Source organism: Staurois parvus, unplaced genomic scaffold (assembly GCF_062004578.1).
Source record: "Staurois parvus isolate SC_StPar_1 unplaced genomic scaffold, SC_StPar_1.0 ptg000438l, whole genome shotgun sequence".
Classification (NCBI taxonomy): Eukaryota; Metazoa; Chordata; class Amphibia; order Anura; family Ranidae; genus Staurois; species Staurois parvus.
The window spans coordinates 7,430,361-7,450,631 of record NW_028318234.1 but is presented as its reverse complement, the minus strand read 5'-3'; the positions used below and the strand labels follow the sequence as shown (position 1 = coordinate 7,450,631).

At 40.7% G+C, this 20,271-nt stretch overlaps 1 protein-coding gene across 4 annotated transcripts in view; it reads right to left on the bottom strand.

The window, feature by feature from the left end:
- The window catches only part of CPLANE1 (ciliogenesis and planar polarity effector complex subunit 1), a 163,988-nt gene that overhangs the window by 37,530 nt on the left and 106,187 nt on the right, over nucleotides 1–20,271 (bottom strand). For 3 of the 4 annotated variants that reach the window (XM_089687835.1, XM_089687836.1, XM_089687838.1), the window contains exons 37-41: nucleotides 20,084–20,215; nucleotides 15,819–15,899; nucleotides 10,877–10,954; nucleotides 8,644–8,756; nucleotides 4,649–4,805 (exon numbers count right to left, since the gene is read on the bottom strand). In XM_089687835.1, the coding sequence (XP_089543961.1) occupies nucleotides 4,649–4,805; nucleotides 8,644–8,756; nucleotides 10,877–10,954; nucleotides 15,819–15,899; nucleotides 20,084–20,215 (561 nt within the window). The remainder of the gene's footprint in view (nucleotides 1–4,648; nucleotides 4,806–8,643; nucleotides 8,757–10,876; nucleotides 10,955–15,818; nucleotides 15,900–20,083; nucleotides 20,216–20,271) is intronic. The other variant, XM_089687837.1, reaches the window with a different exon arrangement.

Here is a 20,271-nt window from a genome sequence, read left to right as displayed (position 1 = left end):
CAGGAAGTTTTTTTTCAGTGAAAATGCGGAGAATGCAGTTCCAGCACCGAATGAATGGAATGGCAAGGCGTGCTCTGGGGGATCTACTGTCACTGGGTGGGGGATTAATTGTTGCTAGGAGTTATCTACTGTAAAGGGAGGGGTCTATTGTTGCTGGCGGGTCTACTGATGCTCAATGCTGAGAGATCTGTTGTTGCTGGTGGGTGTCAATTGTTGCTGGAGTGGATCTGTTACTGGGGAAGTTGGAAATATGCTGTGGAGGGGGTATCTATTGTTGCTGGGGATGTGTCAGTTGGGGGGGTATATTGTTACTGCAGTGTATCTATTGTTGCTGAATGGGGATCTATTGTTGCTGGGGGTCATATACAGTGCTCAGTATAAATGAGTACAACCCTTTGGAAAAGTAAGACTTGAATCAATAGCTCAATGAACACAAGAACAGTTTCCAAACTTTTTACAAAACTGGAGTTTTATAGAACATTTGTTTGGCTCATTAAATGAAAGTAAGGTTAATAATATAACTTAGATTACAAAATCTTCAGTTTTATTCAAATTAGTTGTTGCAAAAATGAATACACCCCACAACAAAAACTACTACATCTAGTATTTTGCATGACCTCCATGATTTGTAAGGACAGCACCAAGTCTTCTAGGCATGGAATTGCAACATCTTTTTTTTTCCATTCTTCAAGAACAACCTCTTTTAAAGCCTGGATGCAGGATGGTGAGTGATGCTCAATGTGTCTCTTCAGAATTCCCCATAGGTGTTCGATTGGGTTCAGATCAGGAAACATACTTGTCCACTGAATCACTTTCAGCCTGTTCTTCAGAAATGCAAGTGGCCTTAAATGTCTGTTTTGGATCATTGTCATGTTGGAAAGTGCATGACGACCAAGGGCACAGAGTGATGGTAGCATCTTCTCTTTCAATACAGAGTAGTACATCTGTGAATTCATGATACCATCAATGAAATGCAGCTCCCCAACACCAGCAGCACTCATGCAGCCCCACAGAAGGACACTGCCGCCACCACCACGTTTCACTGTAGGCACCATGCATTTTTCTTTGTACTCCTTACCTTTGCGACGCCATGCAATTTTGAAGCAATCAGTTCCAAAAACATTTATCTTGGTCTTATCACTCCAGAGTGCAGAGTCCCAGTAGTCTTCTTCTTTTTAGCATGGGCCCTAGAAAATTCAAGGTGGGCTTTTATGTGTATGGGCTTTAGGAGAGGCATCCGTTGTGGACGACACCCATGCATGCCATTCTTCTGTAGTCTACGCTGTATTGTGTCACAGGAAAAATCACTCCAGTTTGGCTTTCTACTTCTTTAGCTAACTGCAGTGAACTTGCATGGCGATTTTCTTCAACCCTTCTCATCAGAAGATGCTCCTGTTGAGGTGTTAACTTCCACGGATGGCCTGAACATCTCTGTGAGATGGTTGCATTTCCATCCTTGTTAAATTTTTGTATCACTTTTGCTACATTATTCTGACTGATAAGTAAAGCTTTGCTGATCTTCTTGTAGACTTCACCTTTCTTGTGTAAAGAAATTATTTTCTTTCTCAGGCCTTGTGACATTCCTTTTCCATGTGGTGTCATTGCTGACAGCATGAAATGGGAAGAGGTTTTCTTTGTTAAGTGACGCCCTTTTATAATCGACTGTCTGCTGGACACTGGTTTAATGAATAATTAGACTCACCTGTTGAATTCTTGTTAATTAGGATTTTTTTGGCTAAAATTTAGCTTTGCTCCTAAGGCTGGCCATACATTATACAATTATCTGCAGATTTTCTGCCCAATTTCCTTTAGATTTACCTTCAACTATGTAGTGCAAGGGCCTGCCTAATTGGATACAACTGAAAGTGTTGTTTAGGTTTGTCCTCCTATTATATGGTTTTTGGTAAATCTAAACCAAAAATCTGCAGATAATTGTATAATGTATGGCCAGCCTAAGACATTTTATTGGGATTTATTCATTTTTACAACATGGTCTTGAATGAATTTGTTATGAAAATTTTTGTGTACAGATTAACAAATCTTGTTTGCAATCAATGGCCCGCATTTGTGGGAGTATTTTGTAGTATAGTGTCCCATAGAAAATGTTGATTCTATAAGGAAAGTAAAGGTTTTCTGACAAATCTGTTGGGGTGTACTCATTTATGCTGAGCACTGTATTGTTGCAGGGTGCAGGGTATTCATTTTATTGCTTTTCTTGCTATGAATTATTTCCATACAAATTACTTGATTGAAAAATGACATACTGCTTGCTGTACTTGCTCACATGCTACAGCTAATACAGAAGTTCTGCGGATACAATAAGGTTACAACAGAGGGTTGAAAATTGGTAGTGAAGTAATTTTCAATTCAGCAAAATATGTTTGGATTAAAAACTAGAATCTGTTGCTATGAGCAACTTCTTTTTTCTATTCTATAATGTTATTCAGAAACTGAAGAAGTAGGACAATTAAAGCAGAAGTGACACATTCAATTCACTCGTCACACCATGCAGTTCTAGTTATTTCTATATTAGCTGACATCACAAAGTACAAATGTAATCAAGTGCAACTTTTGTTTAATGTGAAACTAATCAAAAAGAATCATTAAATAAATGTTATCAGGTACAGATTTATGGCACAAAAGACTTTATATTTCTCTTCTTAAAAGATTAAAAAAATATTTCCCTTTCTGCTAGCATTTTTTTTTTTTTCACATTGCACACTGACTGTGGCACACGGGCAGTGTAGTGAGCCTGGCACCTGTAAATTGCTAAAAAAACACGATCCAGGTGGCGGGCCAATATTGAGCCCGTGTGTGAGGGCAATACCTCATTCACAGATGAGGGGAAGTGAGGACCTTGCATCAGTGTAGGAGAGCAGACTAGGAGGTAACGCTGTCACAATGTGCAAGTATGCTGTGCATGGTATGGAAACTGTTCAGGGAAATACTGTAGATTGACTTCTTCTTTTATGCTGCATTTACACCTGAGCAGAGCAATTTTCAGGCCTTTTCCCACTTTTCAATTTAGGTATTTTTGTCATTGTATATGAGCATCTAAGATGCGGACTACAAGCTATTTAAATGTGTATTTAAGCTTCAAGTGTTTTTGTTTTAGACAATCAAAAGAACTAGGGGGAGGAGACCAGTTCTTAACAGGGTCTAATGCCTGAAAACGTTTGATTTGGCATTGACTGACTCCTTATTACTCCCCGGTCTATTGCTGGGGTGGACCATTCCAATGTCGGCTATCTTGCCCTTTTGATCTTCACTGTATTTTAAATGTTGTTGGTGCCATCGATCTTTGGACCTTTACTGTATCTCAATATTTATCCCTCCCCTAAGGACTTGAACTTTGACCCATGTTATTTGCCTTGCTTTATTATGTAACTCTCCCTGCGTGGAAAATTCTGAGCTCTTTCCCTTATGATATTTTGTTTGTGGTGGTCTGGCTATCGTTTAAAAAAAATGTTTAAACTCAAAAACGATTGTTTTCAGAGTTTTACCATGATGGCTGTTCACATTTGAGTACTCAAACAACTTTAAGTTCCAAAAGCTGCATGAGCTACTTTTGAGGCACGTTTTGACCCCATAGACTTCAGGTCTATGGGGTCAACACGTGCCTCAAAAGTAGCTCAAGCAGCTTTTGGAACTTAAAGTTGTTTGAGTACTTAAATGTGAACAGCCATCATGGTAATACATGGGATTTTGGATGTTAAACATTTTCGAGCTTCGAGCTACAAAGCAGGAATAGGGCCTTTGGCATACTATGTGGAAAAGCCTCTGAATACTGTACCTAAACAGCTACGCTGGTAATAGAACACTGTTCACTTTCATGTTCTTGTTCTCTCATACCAATTGCCTTGTTTATAAATGTTTACTAACAAATAGTGTATGATGGACAGTATTTTACTGATCCTTCAACTATACATTTGTTAAGCTCGATGAAGGATCTAGCATTGGTTAGAGGCATTTTGGCACAAATTAATAAACAGCTTTGCTGTTGCAATTTTGATCTCCCATCATGTCTGCATTGCTACGTGTGTATCAACCTTGCTCTAGCAGGAGTGGGGATCTATATGAAGCTGATATAGCAAGCCAGTATTTTACAGAAGCCCTTTTTTTTACTAAAAATACCTAATCAGAGGAATGGGAAAATATGTACAATCTCCTGAAAGTGGTACTGGGTATAAGGGCCTGTGTAACAACTTTTTTAGTAATGCAGCATCTGAATGTCACTCTTTGGGCCTGCTTTGAAGGGCTTTAGGCTTGTGGCGATGGCATTAGTTGGAGACACTTCTGAAATGACTCAGAAATCACAGACAGGTGGATTTGACCTGCAGTTGACCTCCTTCTGACCTGCTTCAAGACAGTTTAGCATTTTCATTAACTTTTATGGCAATGAAAAATTCACTAGAAGTGAACAAAAGCCCTTTGACAGTCACTTTATCACTGCAAACACTGGACTTAGTGGCAGAATGAATGGCTCTCTACAGCTTCCAAAGAACATGAAGATGGAAAACTGCCACATCATTACATAAGAAGCTGCAGATCAGTGGTATGTGGCATAGAAAACCTATTTATTGCACAAACATTTAATTTATGGCCTACATATGAATTTGCTAAAAGCTGTCCATCTAGAAGTGGTCACCTGTGTTGGGAAGCAGTTCTCTGGACAATGCATTCTTTTTAGAGGCTGCCATGAGGTGTAGATCAGTTGAAGAAGGAAGGTTCTCCTCTATACCTGGGATTTGTTGCAAAAATTCTTCTTCATCCAAGTCCATTACAGTTAACAAATGTTCTTCATCCTGCAGTATGTAGGAGATGGGAAAAAAAAAATTAAGGGCTTCATTTCTTTAAAACAAGATAGGAGAATAAAGGTGTTGCCTATTTCAAACAATTAAGTTGCACATGCACTTTTTCAAGAGCAAAAAAGATACGGCAGACAATCTAATGGAGAAGCCATGGCATTAATATCAGCTGATTATCTGGAGATTGTAAGCCACAAACAAAAGGATAATACCATAGAGTTACATCTGAAAGGTATCAGGACATTGGTTCAACAAAATACTTATACAAGGGGGTGATCCTTTTTCCAACTCAGTGTTTCTGTTTTTGATTTTTTTTTTTTATGTTTTTCTGACATGTTGGTGTTATATCTTTTACTTGAATGTTATAAGTTGCACAGCTAGATAATACAAGAACTGTGTCTGTCATAATTTCAGGCTGCAAAGCAAAAAAATTTAATTATTTTAAAAGGTGGGCGATTCTTTTCTATACCTACCGTACTGAAATTTGACTGACCACTTAGGGTCCTTAGGGCATAGCCCATTCAGTCACATTTTGTTCTAAGAAAAACTGATGAATACTGATTCAAGTGACATCAGCTTCTATGTCCGTCTTCAGTTCACTTCAGTTTACATTGCCAGCAAAGGATTTTGTACAAAGTATTAAATAAATTTCAGTTAGCATGCTCAATACTTTTTCCTCGTGTCATTCTATTTTATTCCACATAACTTAATTTCTGAACTTATTTGTTTTGGTTTCTTTGTATACTGTATATAGATTGCATGAGTTGTTATTCACATGTGGTGAAAAATGTATTTCAATATGCTTATATATATATATATATATATACACACACACACAGGTGAAACACGAAAAATTAGAATATCGTGCAAAAGTTCATTTATTTCAGTAATGCAACTTAAAAGGTGAAACTAATATATGAGATAGAATCATTACATGCAAAGCAAGATAGTTCAAGCCGTGATTTGTCATAATTGTGATGATTATGGCTTACTGCTCATGAAAACCCCAAATCCACAATCTCAGAAAATTAGAATATTACATGCAATCAATAAAACAAGGATTGTACATAGAACAATATCGGACCTCTGAAAATTATAAGCATGCATATGTACTCAGTACTTGGTTTGGGCCCCTTTAGCAGAAATTACTGCCTCAATGCGGCGTGGCATGGAAGTTATCAGCCTGTGGCACTGCTGAGGTGTTATGGAAGACCAGGATGCTTCAATAGGGGCCTTCAGCTCTTCTGCATTGTTCGGTCTCATGTCTCATCTTACTCTTGGCAATGCCCCATAGATTTTCTATGGGGTTCAGGTCAGGCGAGTTTGCTGGCCAATCAAGCACAGTAATCCCATGGTCTCCAGGCTGCGGTCATCCCTGCTGCTTGTGCACCTTTTTCTTCCACACTTTTCCTTTCCACATAACTTTCTATTAATGTGCTTTGATGTAGCACTTTGGGAACATCCAACTTCTTTTGCAATTACCTTTTGAGGCTTTCCCTCCTTATGGAGGGTGTCAATGATGGTTTTCTGCACAACTGTCAGGTCAGCAGTATTTCCCATGATTGTGATTCCTACTGAACCAGACTGAGAGACCATTTAAAGGCTCAGGAACCCTTTGCAGGTTTTATGGCTTAATTAGCTGATTAGAGTGGGACACTTTGAGCCGAGAATATTGCACCTTTTCACAATATTCTAATTTTCTGAGATTGTGGATTTGGGGTTTTCATGAGCTGTAAGCCACAATCATCACAATTATGACAAATAACGCCTTGAACTATCTTGCTTTGCATGTAATGAGTCTATCTCATATATTAGTTTCACCTTTTAAGTTGCATTACTGAAATAAATGAACTTTTGCACGATATTCTAATTTTTTGAGTTTCACCTGTGTGTGTATATATATATATATATATATACACACACACATATACATACACACACACACACACACACACACAAGTATACAAGCTGGTTGGCTTACACACTGCATAGCTGTTTACCTTGGGGAGTGGATGCTGTATGTACTCTATGAGAAACAGTCCAGAGTCAGAAGAGATGACCATGTGTAAAAACACCTGTGATTATACCCCTCACTTTCTTGGGTAGGCTGTATCCTGGGCAAGAACCTCCCTATCTTGCACCAGAATCCACTCCCCAAGGTAAAAAGCAATGCAGTGTGTAAGCCAACAAGCTTGTATACTTGTTGTGTCCCCCCATGATAGGCAGTGACTACTGGGAGTTCCAGTTCATAGTGAGATTCTCCAAGACGATGACAGATACTCAGCTCCACCCCACTAATGGCACTGTGCCTGCACCACACAGAAGGGGAATGGAGCACTAGGAAAGCATCCTGCCCCTGTATTTTGATGCCAGAATGTTCCAGTCTGCCCCTAAACACCACTGCAACCTAGCAGCGCTCAAGGAGGTATACACATACACACAGTATACACAAGCAGAACACAGCAAGAGTGGGCACAATTCATATATATTACAGCAACAGGACCACAGAGGATTTAAATGGTATAACTGTTACTACTATAGGTTAAAGGCACCTGAGGGATCCACAACCCGGACATTCACCAGTCCATGTCACAGGACCCCGGGGGGGTTCAAACCTCGGGGGGTTCAAACTTCACCCACCTTGGCTGTCACACTTCTAGAGCCTTCAAGGACACAACTCCCTGGTCTGGGGATCACTGGACCTGTAAAAGCACCCTACCAGTGCACCAGACAGGGTCCCTTAACGCAGGATCCATTGTTGAAAGAGCATATTACAGACTGTCCCCGCACGTCCAAAGTGGGGTCCAAGTACCATTGCTGTTGGCAAATTTAGCCATAGTCTATGGATCCAGATGAGCTCGTCTCCCAGATCTAGTGAAGAGACTGCACATACAGGACCGTCACCTAGCAAAACTGAAACTGAAACTATGCCTAACTGGAAGGGGTTATGCCTGGATGGGGATTTTCTGGGTTTTTTTCCAGTGTCTAATCATCTGAAGGTGGTAGCATAACCTATCATAATGGATATTAAGATACCCCGTGTCCTGGGATGTATGGTAAAGAAATTTAAACTTGATTGAAAGCTTTGAAAACTCTGTGTAACATCAGTTCTTGCTGTATCACTAATACAAAATATCTACATTAACCCCCTACAATCTGTTGATGAACAGTGCTCTGCAGATAGTTCTGCAGGTGCAACTGTAACCTGAAGATGACAGGCAGCCTCTGTTTAGTACTATAATTGCCAAACACAAATTATAGTATTATGTAAAACTGAACAAGTCACGACTGCCAAGAAATGATGTACTGACACCTAGTTTTTAGGCTGGTAATCCTTTTGAGATTTTAAGATATGTATGTAAAAGAGATCAAGTTAATATAAACAGTCTTTTAAGCATGTGTTAATATATTACAAACCATATTTCTCTATAACAGACAAAAAAAATATACTTTAGTCCTGTCCATAGTAAATAAAGAAAATGAATACAAATTAACTATACATTCCTGCTAAGCACTGGTCTGTAAAGCACAAATATGTTAAAAGGGGCAGGATATATACTCTTAAATTATGGAGCACACCCTTCTACAGAATAAACAAACATACCTTCTAATGCAACGTTTTATCAAATGAACCCCAAACCCCCCATATTGTCTTACATGGTATAGCTAGTAGTAGTTAGTCACACTCAACTGGAAATGGTCTGTAATGTCAAGGAGGGTTTCGTAGCTTATCCAAGCCTCTTCAACATTACAGAAAAAGTCTATTTGAAAGACAGGCTACTACTAGCTATACTTTGACCTGGATAAATGTCAATCTTCACAGGCAGTATCTTACATGTGTGGGGGCAGTGTCTTCCTTCTGAAACATCTTTTCCTGCTGATCATCATATGGAAGGTTTAAAAAGAGCACTGGAGGCAAGTGCAGGGGGTGGTCAGCTGAAAGACCATCTGCAAGAAATTACCAGTTTTGAAATGACCTAAATGCATCTAATTATTTCTGACACAGACATTGTTTGACATATCTTCAAAAAAGTATTCATATTTCTATAATGTGTTAAAAGCTGAACTCCAGGTAAACTGCTAAATGCATAGAAGGGAGCTGCTTTGCCTGTATTTCTGTCCATCCACAGATTTACATAATTTACCCACACAGCACTGTCCTGTCTGGTAGGTAGGATTTATTTTTCCCTGCTGCATTTGAGTACCGTTTACAGGTCTTGTCCCTCCCCAATGCTGTAACTGGACATTGAAAAGAGAAGCAGCAGACTGATGAGCTTACTTCTTTGTCACCCTCCTCTTTCCACTTATCAACACATTCCCTGTAAGCCCACAGGTACTGCAGCACAACTGACTAGCTACTTGTGGTGCTTCTCCTTATCCTAGTCTAAGCTCTACTGCACAGGGGACTACAAGTGGTTGATATCAAGTCAAATTCAGGTAAACAGATGCTTTGAAAAAAAAAAAAAGAAAAAAAAAAAAAAAAGAAGAACAGTTGATAGCAGAAGCATCTTACAGCTCAAAAATGCATCAGCAGATGTCCAAACAGCCACCTGGCAAAAAATGTTTTTAAAAATATGAATAGAGAATCAGGTGGTGGCTCTGCAACCTGTGAAAAAAAGAGACAATTGATGCTGAAAAAGCCCTGGGAGAAAGGGAAGGCACAGGTAGGGAAGAAGGAACTCCTAGGGAAAAAAACACAAAATGTGTAGATTGTCGTATAATCATGGCCTTCAAAACAACTTGTGTATAAATACAGTGAAACCGTCATACCATGCCCATGCTACTGGTCCTGTCCAAGTGCCATAAGAACAGATCACAACCCTGGACCTGTACAGCAGCCTGAAGTCTGGGACATTTATAATATGTGGATAAAATAATACACAATGGAACTAAAAGATGGAGAGGCCGGACCAAGAAATCTTATGATTCACAACAGTGCTTCCCACTGGGTCGCAGCTTGACAGCTTTCACAGTGTAAAGATATCAAGAAGCTAGCAGGGATATCACTGACCACCCGTGTAAGGAAAGAATACTGACCACCAGGGTAAGGGAGGCACACTGACCACCAGGGTAAGGGAAGCACACTGACCACCAGGGTAAGGGAGGCACACTGACCACCAGGGTAAGGGAGGCACACTGACCACCAGGGTAAGGGAGGCACACTAACCACCAGGGTAAGGGAGGCACACTGACCACCAGGGTAAGGGAGGCACACTGACCACCAGGGTAAGGGAGGCACACTGACCACCAGGGTAAGGGAGGCACACTGACCACCAGGGTAAGGGAGGCACACTGACCACAAGTGTAAGGGAGGCGCACTGACCACAAGGGTAAGGGAGGCACACTGACCACCAGGGTAAGGAAGGCACACTGACCACAAGGGTAAGGGAGGCACACTGACCACCAGGGTAAGGGAGGCACACTGACCACCAGGGTAAGGGAGGCACACTGACCACCAGGGTAAGGGAGGCACACTGACCACAAGGGTAAGGGAGGCACACTGACCATAAGGGTAAAGGGATACGCTAAACACCAGAGTACAGGGGAGGGGGGGGGTACATGCTGACCATCAGAGTACGGAGGGCATGCTGACCACAGATGCATAAGGTGGCACACTGAGTACCAGTGTGCATGGGAGCGCCATGTGCCAGTGTGCGAGGGTATGCTGACCACCAGCGTAGGGGGGAGATGATGAGTGAAAGTAACACTAATCTCCAACAGAAGGGGACATTTGACTCCTGACCATTGCACTCTGAAAGCTGTGCTGTGCTATTACATAGTCCTCACCCTTGCACTTTCACTGTTGTACAGTATGTGTAGTAGTAGGTGTGCTGTCCTTTACATAGTTCTGACTGCTGCACCGTATACTCTATGTAATACTATCTATCTACATAATTCTAGCTGTTAAATAATAGAATCTAGGAGTATAAACGTTTTTCTTCAGCGGGGGCATGGAGGATTTTAGAAAGTATTTACCAGGTTTCACAAAGCTTGAGAACCACTGATCTAGAGGAATTGAGTGAAGCCTAAAGCAAACTTATTGCTTTTTCCATTCAGCACATGCTCACCTTTACTTGTTGGCTCCTTTACAACTCTGTTCAGTGGTGTCTGTTGGTGTCCCATAGACATTAGATCATCTCCTGATCCTGCAGAGAAAGACATGTCACGTCAACGTGCACAGTGAGGATTACAACACACACACACGTGTATACACACACACACACCCTATTCCTAAACAATCTTCAAAACACTCTTTTTGGCATAGATGAGTCCGTCACACATGAGATACGTAGCAGAAATGATGGCTCACCGAAAGCACCTGTCATAACATCCCACACTATAGGCTCAGTTGACACACCAGGAAAAGGACTGTGCCTTATGTCTATGTCCAGTATGTCAGCGGTTAATACATACACTTGTCTGATCACACAAGGTTACTTACATGAGAACAAATCTCCTAACAGTATGATGAAGCAAAGCACTGAAGGCAGGTTTTACTTCAAAATAAAGATATAAATAAATGAGCGCTAGAAAATCACAAGCAGCCAAAGCAGCAAAAAGGCAAACCAAACAACCTTCAAAATGATCAAGAAAACAAAGAGGTGCGGCGCTAGAGTATCACATGACCAACTGAATATTCACACATAATTTGCACTGATACACAGATGTGACTGTAAAGTGACAAAAGTGCACGACATAAACCCTAAAAGTGATAATAGTGAGCACTGACAGTGTGCTGGGTGTAAATAACTGTATATAGTCCTGAAAAACAGTTCATATATAGTGCTTAAAAGTGATGATTCATCTGAGTAGGATCTCAGGTACAGTTGTGTTCAAAATAATAGCAGTGTGTTGAAAAAAGTGAATAAAGCTCAAAATCCTTCTAATAGCTTTTATTTCCATACACACAAATGCATTGGGAACACGACACATTCTATTCCAAATCAAAACATGAAGAAAAATATATCAAATTTGTGTTGTTCCTCTAAAAAACTTTAAGAAAAGTGAATATTAGACTGTTCAAAAAAATAGCAGTGTTTGTATTCTTCTTTACAAACTCAAACATTCATTATATAAACTGAAAAATGTTTGAAGATTTTGCTTTCCTTTGAATCACTTAATGAATATTTGGTTGTATAAGCACTGTTTCTGAGAACTGCTGTACATCTGTGTTGCATGGAGTCACCCAACTTCTGGCACCTGTGATCAGGTATTCCAGCCCAGGATGATTGGACTACATTCCACAGTTCTTCTCTATTTCTTGGTTTTGCCTCAGAAACTGCATTTTTGATGTCACCTCACAAGATTTCTATTGGATTAAAATCCGGGGATTGGGCTGGCCACTCCATAACGTCAATCTTGTTGGTCTGGAACCAAGATGTTGCACGTTTACTGGTGTGTTTGGGCAGCATGACCTCTTCAAGTATTCTGATGTATTTAAACTGATCCATGATCCCTGGTATGCGATAAATAGGCCCAACACCGTAGTATGAGAAACATCCCCATATCATGATGCTTGCACCACCATGCTTCACTGTCTTCACAGTGTACTGTGGCTTGAATTCAGTGTTTGGGGGTCGTCTGACAAACTGTCTCCGGCCACTAGACCCAAAAAGAACAATCTTACTTTCATCAGTCCACAAAATGTTGCGCCATTTCTCTTTAGGCCAGTCAATGTGCTCTTTGGCAAATTGTAACCTCTTCAGCACATGTCTTTTTTTCAACAGTGGGACTTTGCGGGGGCTTCTTGCAGATAGCTTGGCTTCACATAGGCGTCTTCTAATTGTAACAGTACTCACAGGGAACTTTACACCTTCTTTGATCTTCCTGGAGCTGATTGTTGGCTGAGTCCTTGCCATTTTGGCTGTTCTTCTATCCATTCGAATGATAGTTTTTCACTTTCTTCCACGTCTTTCAGGTTTTGGTTGCCATTTTAAAGCATTTGCGATCATTTTAGCTGAGCAGCCTATCATTTTCTGCACTTCTTTATATGTTTTCCCCTCTCCAATCAACTTTTTAATCAAGGTATGCTGTTCTTCTGAACAATGTCTGGAACGACCCATTTTCCTCAGAATTTCAGAGAGAAATGCACTGTAACTAGCATGTACAACATTTGCTGCCTTCCTTCCTTAAATAAGGGCAATAATTGCCACCTGTTTTTCAAAGAATAAATGACCTAATAGAACTCCACACTACTATTATTTTGAACACGCCCCTTTCAATTAGTGATTCAATTACACAGAATCAGCAGCATGCATGTCATGACTGTTGGGTCTGTTGGATTTCTATTACTCTACTACACCTGCTAGTAAATTATTTGCCATGTAGAAATATAATTTCTACCAAAAACAGTGATTGATCAGGTTAGTGATGTCTGACTGCTATTATTTTGAACACAACTGTAGGTGCTCCTTACAACATCCTGGTGACGTGCCGTGAAATTGTTAGGAATACGCACTGACCAGATGCGCAACCTTTATGCGCATATGTATATATGTATATCCCCTGGATGTCTGCTGAAAATCCCCTTCAGAACTGGATCAGCCTGGTCTGGTCACAAACCGATATGATTCCCCTTCCCCTGGGCACTGGTTTTAAATGGTGAGAGCAGCCGCGTCGGCTGGCTGAGGCGGTTGCAGTAACGGTAGAATCACCAGCAGGAAGCTGAGGAGGATTCTTCCACGGTTCTCCGCTCGTGGTTACGTCACTCTGTGAACGTCAGACATCCTCACGTCAGAGGCTGCACCGCTGGAGGGTGGTTATCTGTCATCTCCATCTTCCCTTCCTTGTGAGCGGATACCTGTACAGAGCCCATTCCGGAGTGGAGCCATAGGTGCTGCAAACTGTCCAGGGGAAGGGGATTCATATCGGTTTGTGACCAGACCAGGCTGATCCGGTTCTGAAGGGGATTTTCAGCAGACATCCAGGGGATATACATATATACATATGTGCATAAAGGTTGCGCATCTGATGAGGTTTTACTTCAAGCTCATTGTTCCACCAAGTGGTTGAACCCAACAAACTCCTTAGTATGATAAGTTGTATGTTAGGAAGTTTTACAATGACACAAAATGACATCTGAAAGAAAGCTGTGAGATCAGATCTGCAGCAAGAGCAGAAGGGGCAAAAGGATTGCTCCGAAGTTCTTCTGTTCTTTTCTCCTCAAGCGGGATAGGAGATGCAATGGGAGCTGCAGCAAGAGGAAAAACAGTGATGCAGAATATTCTACATCTCTTGATATGCCGCATACGCCATTCATTAATCTTAGTGTCGTGACTAAGGATGGTGAGCTAAAGTATGGGTCATGACCTATGAATAGTGCAGAGTATTACTGCACTCGGAGCAGATCTTTGCAGATGTAGTCAGACATTGTCTGCAATGGCTACATTCATTCATGCTAAACAATCTTTCGTGTTTGTATACTTTCAGTAGTAAATGTATTGAGACTGGACAACTGAATTCACTGCAGCTAAAACTAAACAGGTTATAAACCTAAACAACATTAAAATATGTATACGTTAAAGACACAAGCAGAGGTAATCTTTAGTTAACAACTGCATGCAAAAATGATCAGCAGATCCAGAAAAACAAACAGCTAAAGCTAAAGTTATAAACGCAAACAGGTAAGTACAACCTGGGCTACTCCCACTTCCCGAGCCACCCTATTCGTTATTGAGGCCATGCATGAAAAACCAAGTGAGGGGGGGAGGAATCACAGGAATAGAGCTGGGTACACACAGGCAAAAATCAGACAAAAACGGTAGGTTTGGCAGGAACCAGCTGACTTTCGGCCTGTGTGTACAGCTCGCTGTCTGTTTAACAGGCATGCTGCACCCCTTGTCACACAAGTAAAAAGGTCTTTGCAGCAGTCAGAGATTCTGCTATTAATGGCATCTGAATATAAATAATGAATCTGACATTTATACTTTTCTTTTTTTTTTTCCAGATAGTATTATAATAATTATTTTTACAGCTGAAATCTAGTGAACCATGACACAGAGTTACTTTTGATCACCAAGGAGATCAATTGGGAAATCCCCCCCCCCCCCCAAAAAAAAACAAAAAAAAAAAACTTCATGAAATGCTGGACTCGCACGGTGTTACAAAAGATTGCCCTACACATGCTTTTAACTGATATGTATTGTGCATAAGACTGGATTATGGCAAGAGAACAATGACTCAGTCCAAGGGTGTCAAACCTGGCCGCCAAACCTATATTTAACGATTGAGCATGACAGGATAAATGCACTTAGGCAAACTGGCATTACGCCATAGTGTGGTATGTGACATACGAAGACCTCCAGGGTTCCTCACTGTTTGGGAGACTGCCAACAAATACATTTTAAAATGTGCATCAAATTTAAATCTGATAAGACATTGGCTGATGCTAAAATCAAGGTAAAAAAGAAACTCTTTTCTTTACCCATTCAGAGATTCACTTAATTCCTCCGCTCCCCAGCACAATATAGTCACTTTTCCTTCAATCTCTGGTGCTCTTTTCATCAGAGTGAAACAAAAAACTTGGCATCAACAGTGGGCACGAGTCACTTCCCTTCTACTATGTGACTTTGCTTGTGGACCAGCACTGTCACATGGGGGTTCGTAACTCTGTGTGAGCTTTATAGGTCTGAAATTTATAGAAGGCTTTCTTTTCCCGAGGGAGCAGTGAAAAGTAAATGTATATCATGCTGGGGGGGAATGGGGGGTCAGCTGGAGAATTATGTAAAAAAGAGCCTTTTATTCTGCCCTGCATAGGCAAAATAACTTTAAATGGCAATGGAGGGCCACATATGCACAAATCTTCCTTATTGTGACAAACCCATAGTGGATAACTAAGTAACACTGCAACTGGTAATCTATATTAAAATGGCAAACGTGAAATTAATGTTTAAATTCAGAGGACAGAAGATGTTAAAGTTTTTATTCTATAAAATGCTTTTTGCACTATAAAGGGACACTGTAATGGGCAAAACAAACTAGCATGCAAAGAAAAAAGTGCATAGAGTAGACCTGAAGCAGGAGTAAATGCCAAAACAGGACTGCTAGGAAATGTTTCACAGCTTGTTCCCACGTTCATAAGTGACTTGGAGGCTACAGTAAAGGGTGAAAGGAGCAGGACAAAGCATCATAAGCACTGACAGGTACAGCAAGAGATATATATTCATGTACTGAAGACATCCACCACCAACAATTCCATTTGATTGAAGGAATACTTTTTTACTGTTGGACAGCCAACAGAGAAAGCATATAGCCTACTCGACATGTGGTCATAAGTTCCTTTCCAAATGCAGAATGGTTTGGGCAGCCTTTGAAGGCTTTTCATATTACCTACTTATTGGAAATTCATAATCGCCCAAGAAATGGAGGACTGTAGTTCACACATTCAATCATTTATGACATACTGTGTAAGCGAGAGATATTGGAGTAGGTGAGTGCTTTTCTAAACATCAGATTAAAGCTGCACAAGGGGGAGTGTTGATTACATTGGGGATGACTGGATATTTATTTTGATGGTCGGTGGTGAAGGGCATGTGTTAAACTTGGTGTATAGACACTTAACTATTAGCCGCCCGGCCAATGGCCGAATGGCGGCCGGCAAAATCCCTTAGTGTTCCGGGTGGACGCCATATGGCGTCCTCCCGGGCATGCGCAGTTTGCACACCTGCAGAGCGGTGCGATCAGTCACCAGCCGTGTACCTCGGACACGGCCGATGACAGATCTGAGTACTGGCCCCGTTGCCGATACCATGTGACCTGCTGTGACCAATCACAGCAGGTCACATGACAGTTGTATACAATGGATGGCTTCATTCATGCCATCCATTGTATACTAGTGTGTGTAGCTGTGATTGGTCACAGCGATCACATGCACAAGCCAGGCTAATCACAGCCCAGCTGTATCATGTGATTAGCTGTGGCCAAATCACAGCTAAGCACAAAAAAAAAAAAAAACCCTGAATGAATCGATGTCATTCAGGTAAATGCTTGCTTATAGCAAAGTAATTCTTTGCTATAAGCAAATTGTGTAAAAAAAAAATACTGATCACTTCCTTACTATGGTAACATTGTACTACTTTGGTCATAGTGAAATATGAAAAAAAAATAGTAAAAAAAAAAAAGTAATAAAGAATTAAAAATAATAATAATAAAAAAAAAATTGTATATATTTTTTTTTCATACTGTCACCAGTCAGTGTCCCTGATCACCGCCATGCCAGTTATATGATGACGCTGTACTGCACTGGTGACAGTATGTAAAAAAAAAAAAAATTGTGAAAATCATTTTTAAAATTTTTGAAAAACTATGACAAAAAAATACAACTTAAAAAAACTTGCCATGCCTCTTATGAAATACGTTGAACTGTCTACTTTGCAAAAAGGGGTCATTTTGGGATATCTGTACTGTTCTGACATTCTTGGACCTCAAGAAATTAGATTGGCTGTCAGTACTTCAGGATTGATCAATATTCAGATCTATACCATAGTTTGTGAACTCTATAACTTTCCTACAGACTAAATAATACATCCTAATTTGGGTTAATTTCACCAAAGACATGTAGCAGAATACATCTCGGCCTAAATTTATGAAGAACAATTATTTATTTGCAAACTTTTTTAACAGAAACAAAGAAAACACGTGGTTTTTTTTTCAAAATATTCTGCCTTTTTTTGTTAATTTAGCAAAAAATAAAAACCCCGGCGGTGATTAAATACCACCAAAAGAAAGCTCTAGTTGTGTGAAGAAAATGATAAAATGTTAGTTTGGGTACAATGTTGTATGACCGCGCAATTGTCATTCAAAGTGTGAGAGCGCTGAAACCTGAAAAATGGCCTGGGCAGGAAGGGGGTAAAAGTGCCCGGTATGGAAACGGTTAAAAATTATGCAGATAAGTGTCCTTGAATATTAATATTAAACTTTAAAGTGGTTGAAAAGGCTCAGGATTTTTTACTTTCATGCATTCAATGCATAAAGGTAACAAACCTTCTATGTGCAGCAGCCCCCTCTAATGCATACCTGAGCCTGATTCCGATCCTGCGATGTGCACAGGAGCCTTGGCTCTCCCAGGTCCCAGATAGCAGCGGGAGCCATTGGCTTCTGCTATTGTCAATCACAGCCAGTGAGCCAATGAGGAGAGAGCAGGGTCATGGAAGAGAGCCTGCTCGGGCGCCCTCATAGGAAGCTGCTTGCTATGGGGTCACTCGGCAGAAGAGAGGGGCCAGGAGCGAAAGTGGGGGATCCGAGAAGAGGTGGCTCTTCTGTACAAAACCATTGCCATATAACATGTTTGTTATTTACAAAAAATATATATCTGCCTTTAATATCACTTTAAAGGATAAGTTCACTTTTGGGAAGATGTTACAAATTCCAACCATTTTTAGGGTGGAACATGTAACATGTTCCCAGTGCTGCAGCCGCTGCCCACTGCCCACCCCCCCTCTGACAGAAGTACTGGAAAAAGTTCCCTGTACTATGTCAGATTTGAGACCAGCGTGGCCGTGCGGGGCTCCGCCCACATGGCTGCGTCATTCATTCACAGAGTTCCGTGAATGAATGCACCACAAGTCTTGAAAGCCTTAGTAGCTGTCGGCTTGTAGTTTTCAGTGAAATCTTCCTGTCATTGCAGTCCAATGACTTTTCCTGTCAGTATGCTCATACATACCGTACGGGTCAGCAGATATACTGACAAATCTGCAGGAGACCTGCGTAGCATCAGTGATCTGCTGATCGCTGGTGCAATGCTTTACAGGCTCCTACAGGCAAAAAAATGTGCATTTATTATTTTTGTGGAAAAAGTGAACTTATCCTTTAAGGCACCAATGCTTGGTAACTAGACAGGAGCTATTATCATACAATAGCATTTGTTATTAACTCAAAATATACCCTTACTAAAAATACATCATCATTTCCCTGTAAAACAAAAGGTGATGGGGCTTTGTCACACCTTTGCAGCTCCACAATTCAAAGCCCCATAGAGTTAATCAAAGCCTATTATATTTTAATTTATTTTTATATTTAGAATCTTTTTTTTATATATTAACCCTCCAGAGGATTTACCCCCCTTCCCGATCAGGCCATTTTTTGCGATACGGTGCTGCGTTACTTTAACTGACAATTGCGCTGCAGCCAAATGAAATTTATGTCCTTTTTTTCCCCCACAAATAGAGCTTTCTTTAGGTGGTATTGATCGCCTCTGCAGTTTTTATTTTTTGCGCTATAAAAAAAGACCCACAATTTTGAAAAAAAACAAATACAATATTTTTGACTTTTTCCTATAAAACATCAAATTTCATCATAAATTTAGGCCAAAACGTATTCTGCTACATGTCTTTGCTAAAAAAAAAAAAAAATCCCAATACATGTAAATTAATTGGTTTGCATGAAAGTTATAGTGTCTACAAATGCCGGTATATATACACTGGAATTTTTTTTCTTATACTAGTAATGGCGGCAATCAGCGACTTATAGCGGGACTGCGACGGGCATTCTGACATGGGGGGAACTGACAGCCACTGACATCCCTAGTGACACTAATACAGTGATCAGTGCTAATAAAAAGCACTGACACTGTACTAATGACACTGGGCAGGAAGGGTTAACCGTGTGCTGTTTTACTATGTTGTCTGTGTGTGCTTTACTATGTAAGCATGCTGCTTTGTATTGCTCTGCTATGCAGAGCAATACAAAGCAGCATACTGGTGCTGACAGTGAAGAGATCTGTATAGTTTACATACAGACCTCTTCCGCCAGTGTTCCTCAGTGGAGAATCTCCGGCCAGGACCTGGTGATCGACAGCTGTACCCACCAATGGCAGTGCAGGTAGGGGGCACGCACACCTCCTACCCAGAAATACAAAATCACATGTATTTATACACATGATTGTGCGCAGCCCTGCCGTCCTGTAGCAGTAGTTATGCGAAATGGCGGTCGGGAAGCGGTTAATTTATTTTTATTAGAAGCAGCTCATTGCCCATCTGAATGAGACCTTAGATCCAGAGTTGTGAAGTCCCCTTTGCACTTTCTTCCTGTTAACTTTGACAGCTCACTCTGGCTGGATTTATATACAGGCCCTTTAAATTTGACAGGATTTTCTCCAACTCTAAACAGAAACATTGGAAGCAACAAGGGGTAAAAGATGAATACAGTAGCTTCATGTCAGTGGATCAATACATCATTGTAGCATAGGCCAGTATGGCTTCTGGCTGACATGAACATACCCTAGATAACTGAATATAAAATATCAAATGAGTGTGACATTTGTGATAATGCACATTTACCAAAGGCTGTGTTGGTGCTGGCATCATGAACGGCAGGTGGTCTTTTCGTTAAGGAAGCCAAATAATGTAATTCTGCCATAGTTGGAAGCAGAGGGCCTGGGATCTGATCTGTCAACTCCGTTTCAAATGTGCCTGAAAGAAAGATATCCTCAGTTCAGACGCTGCATGCTACAATCCCACTAGGGATG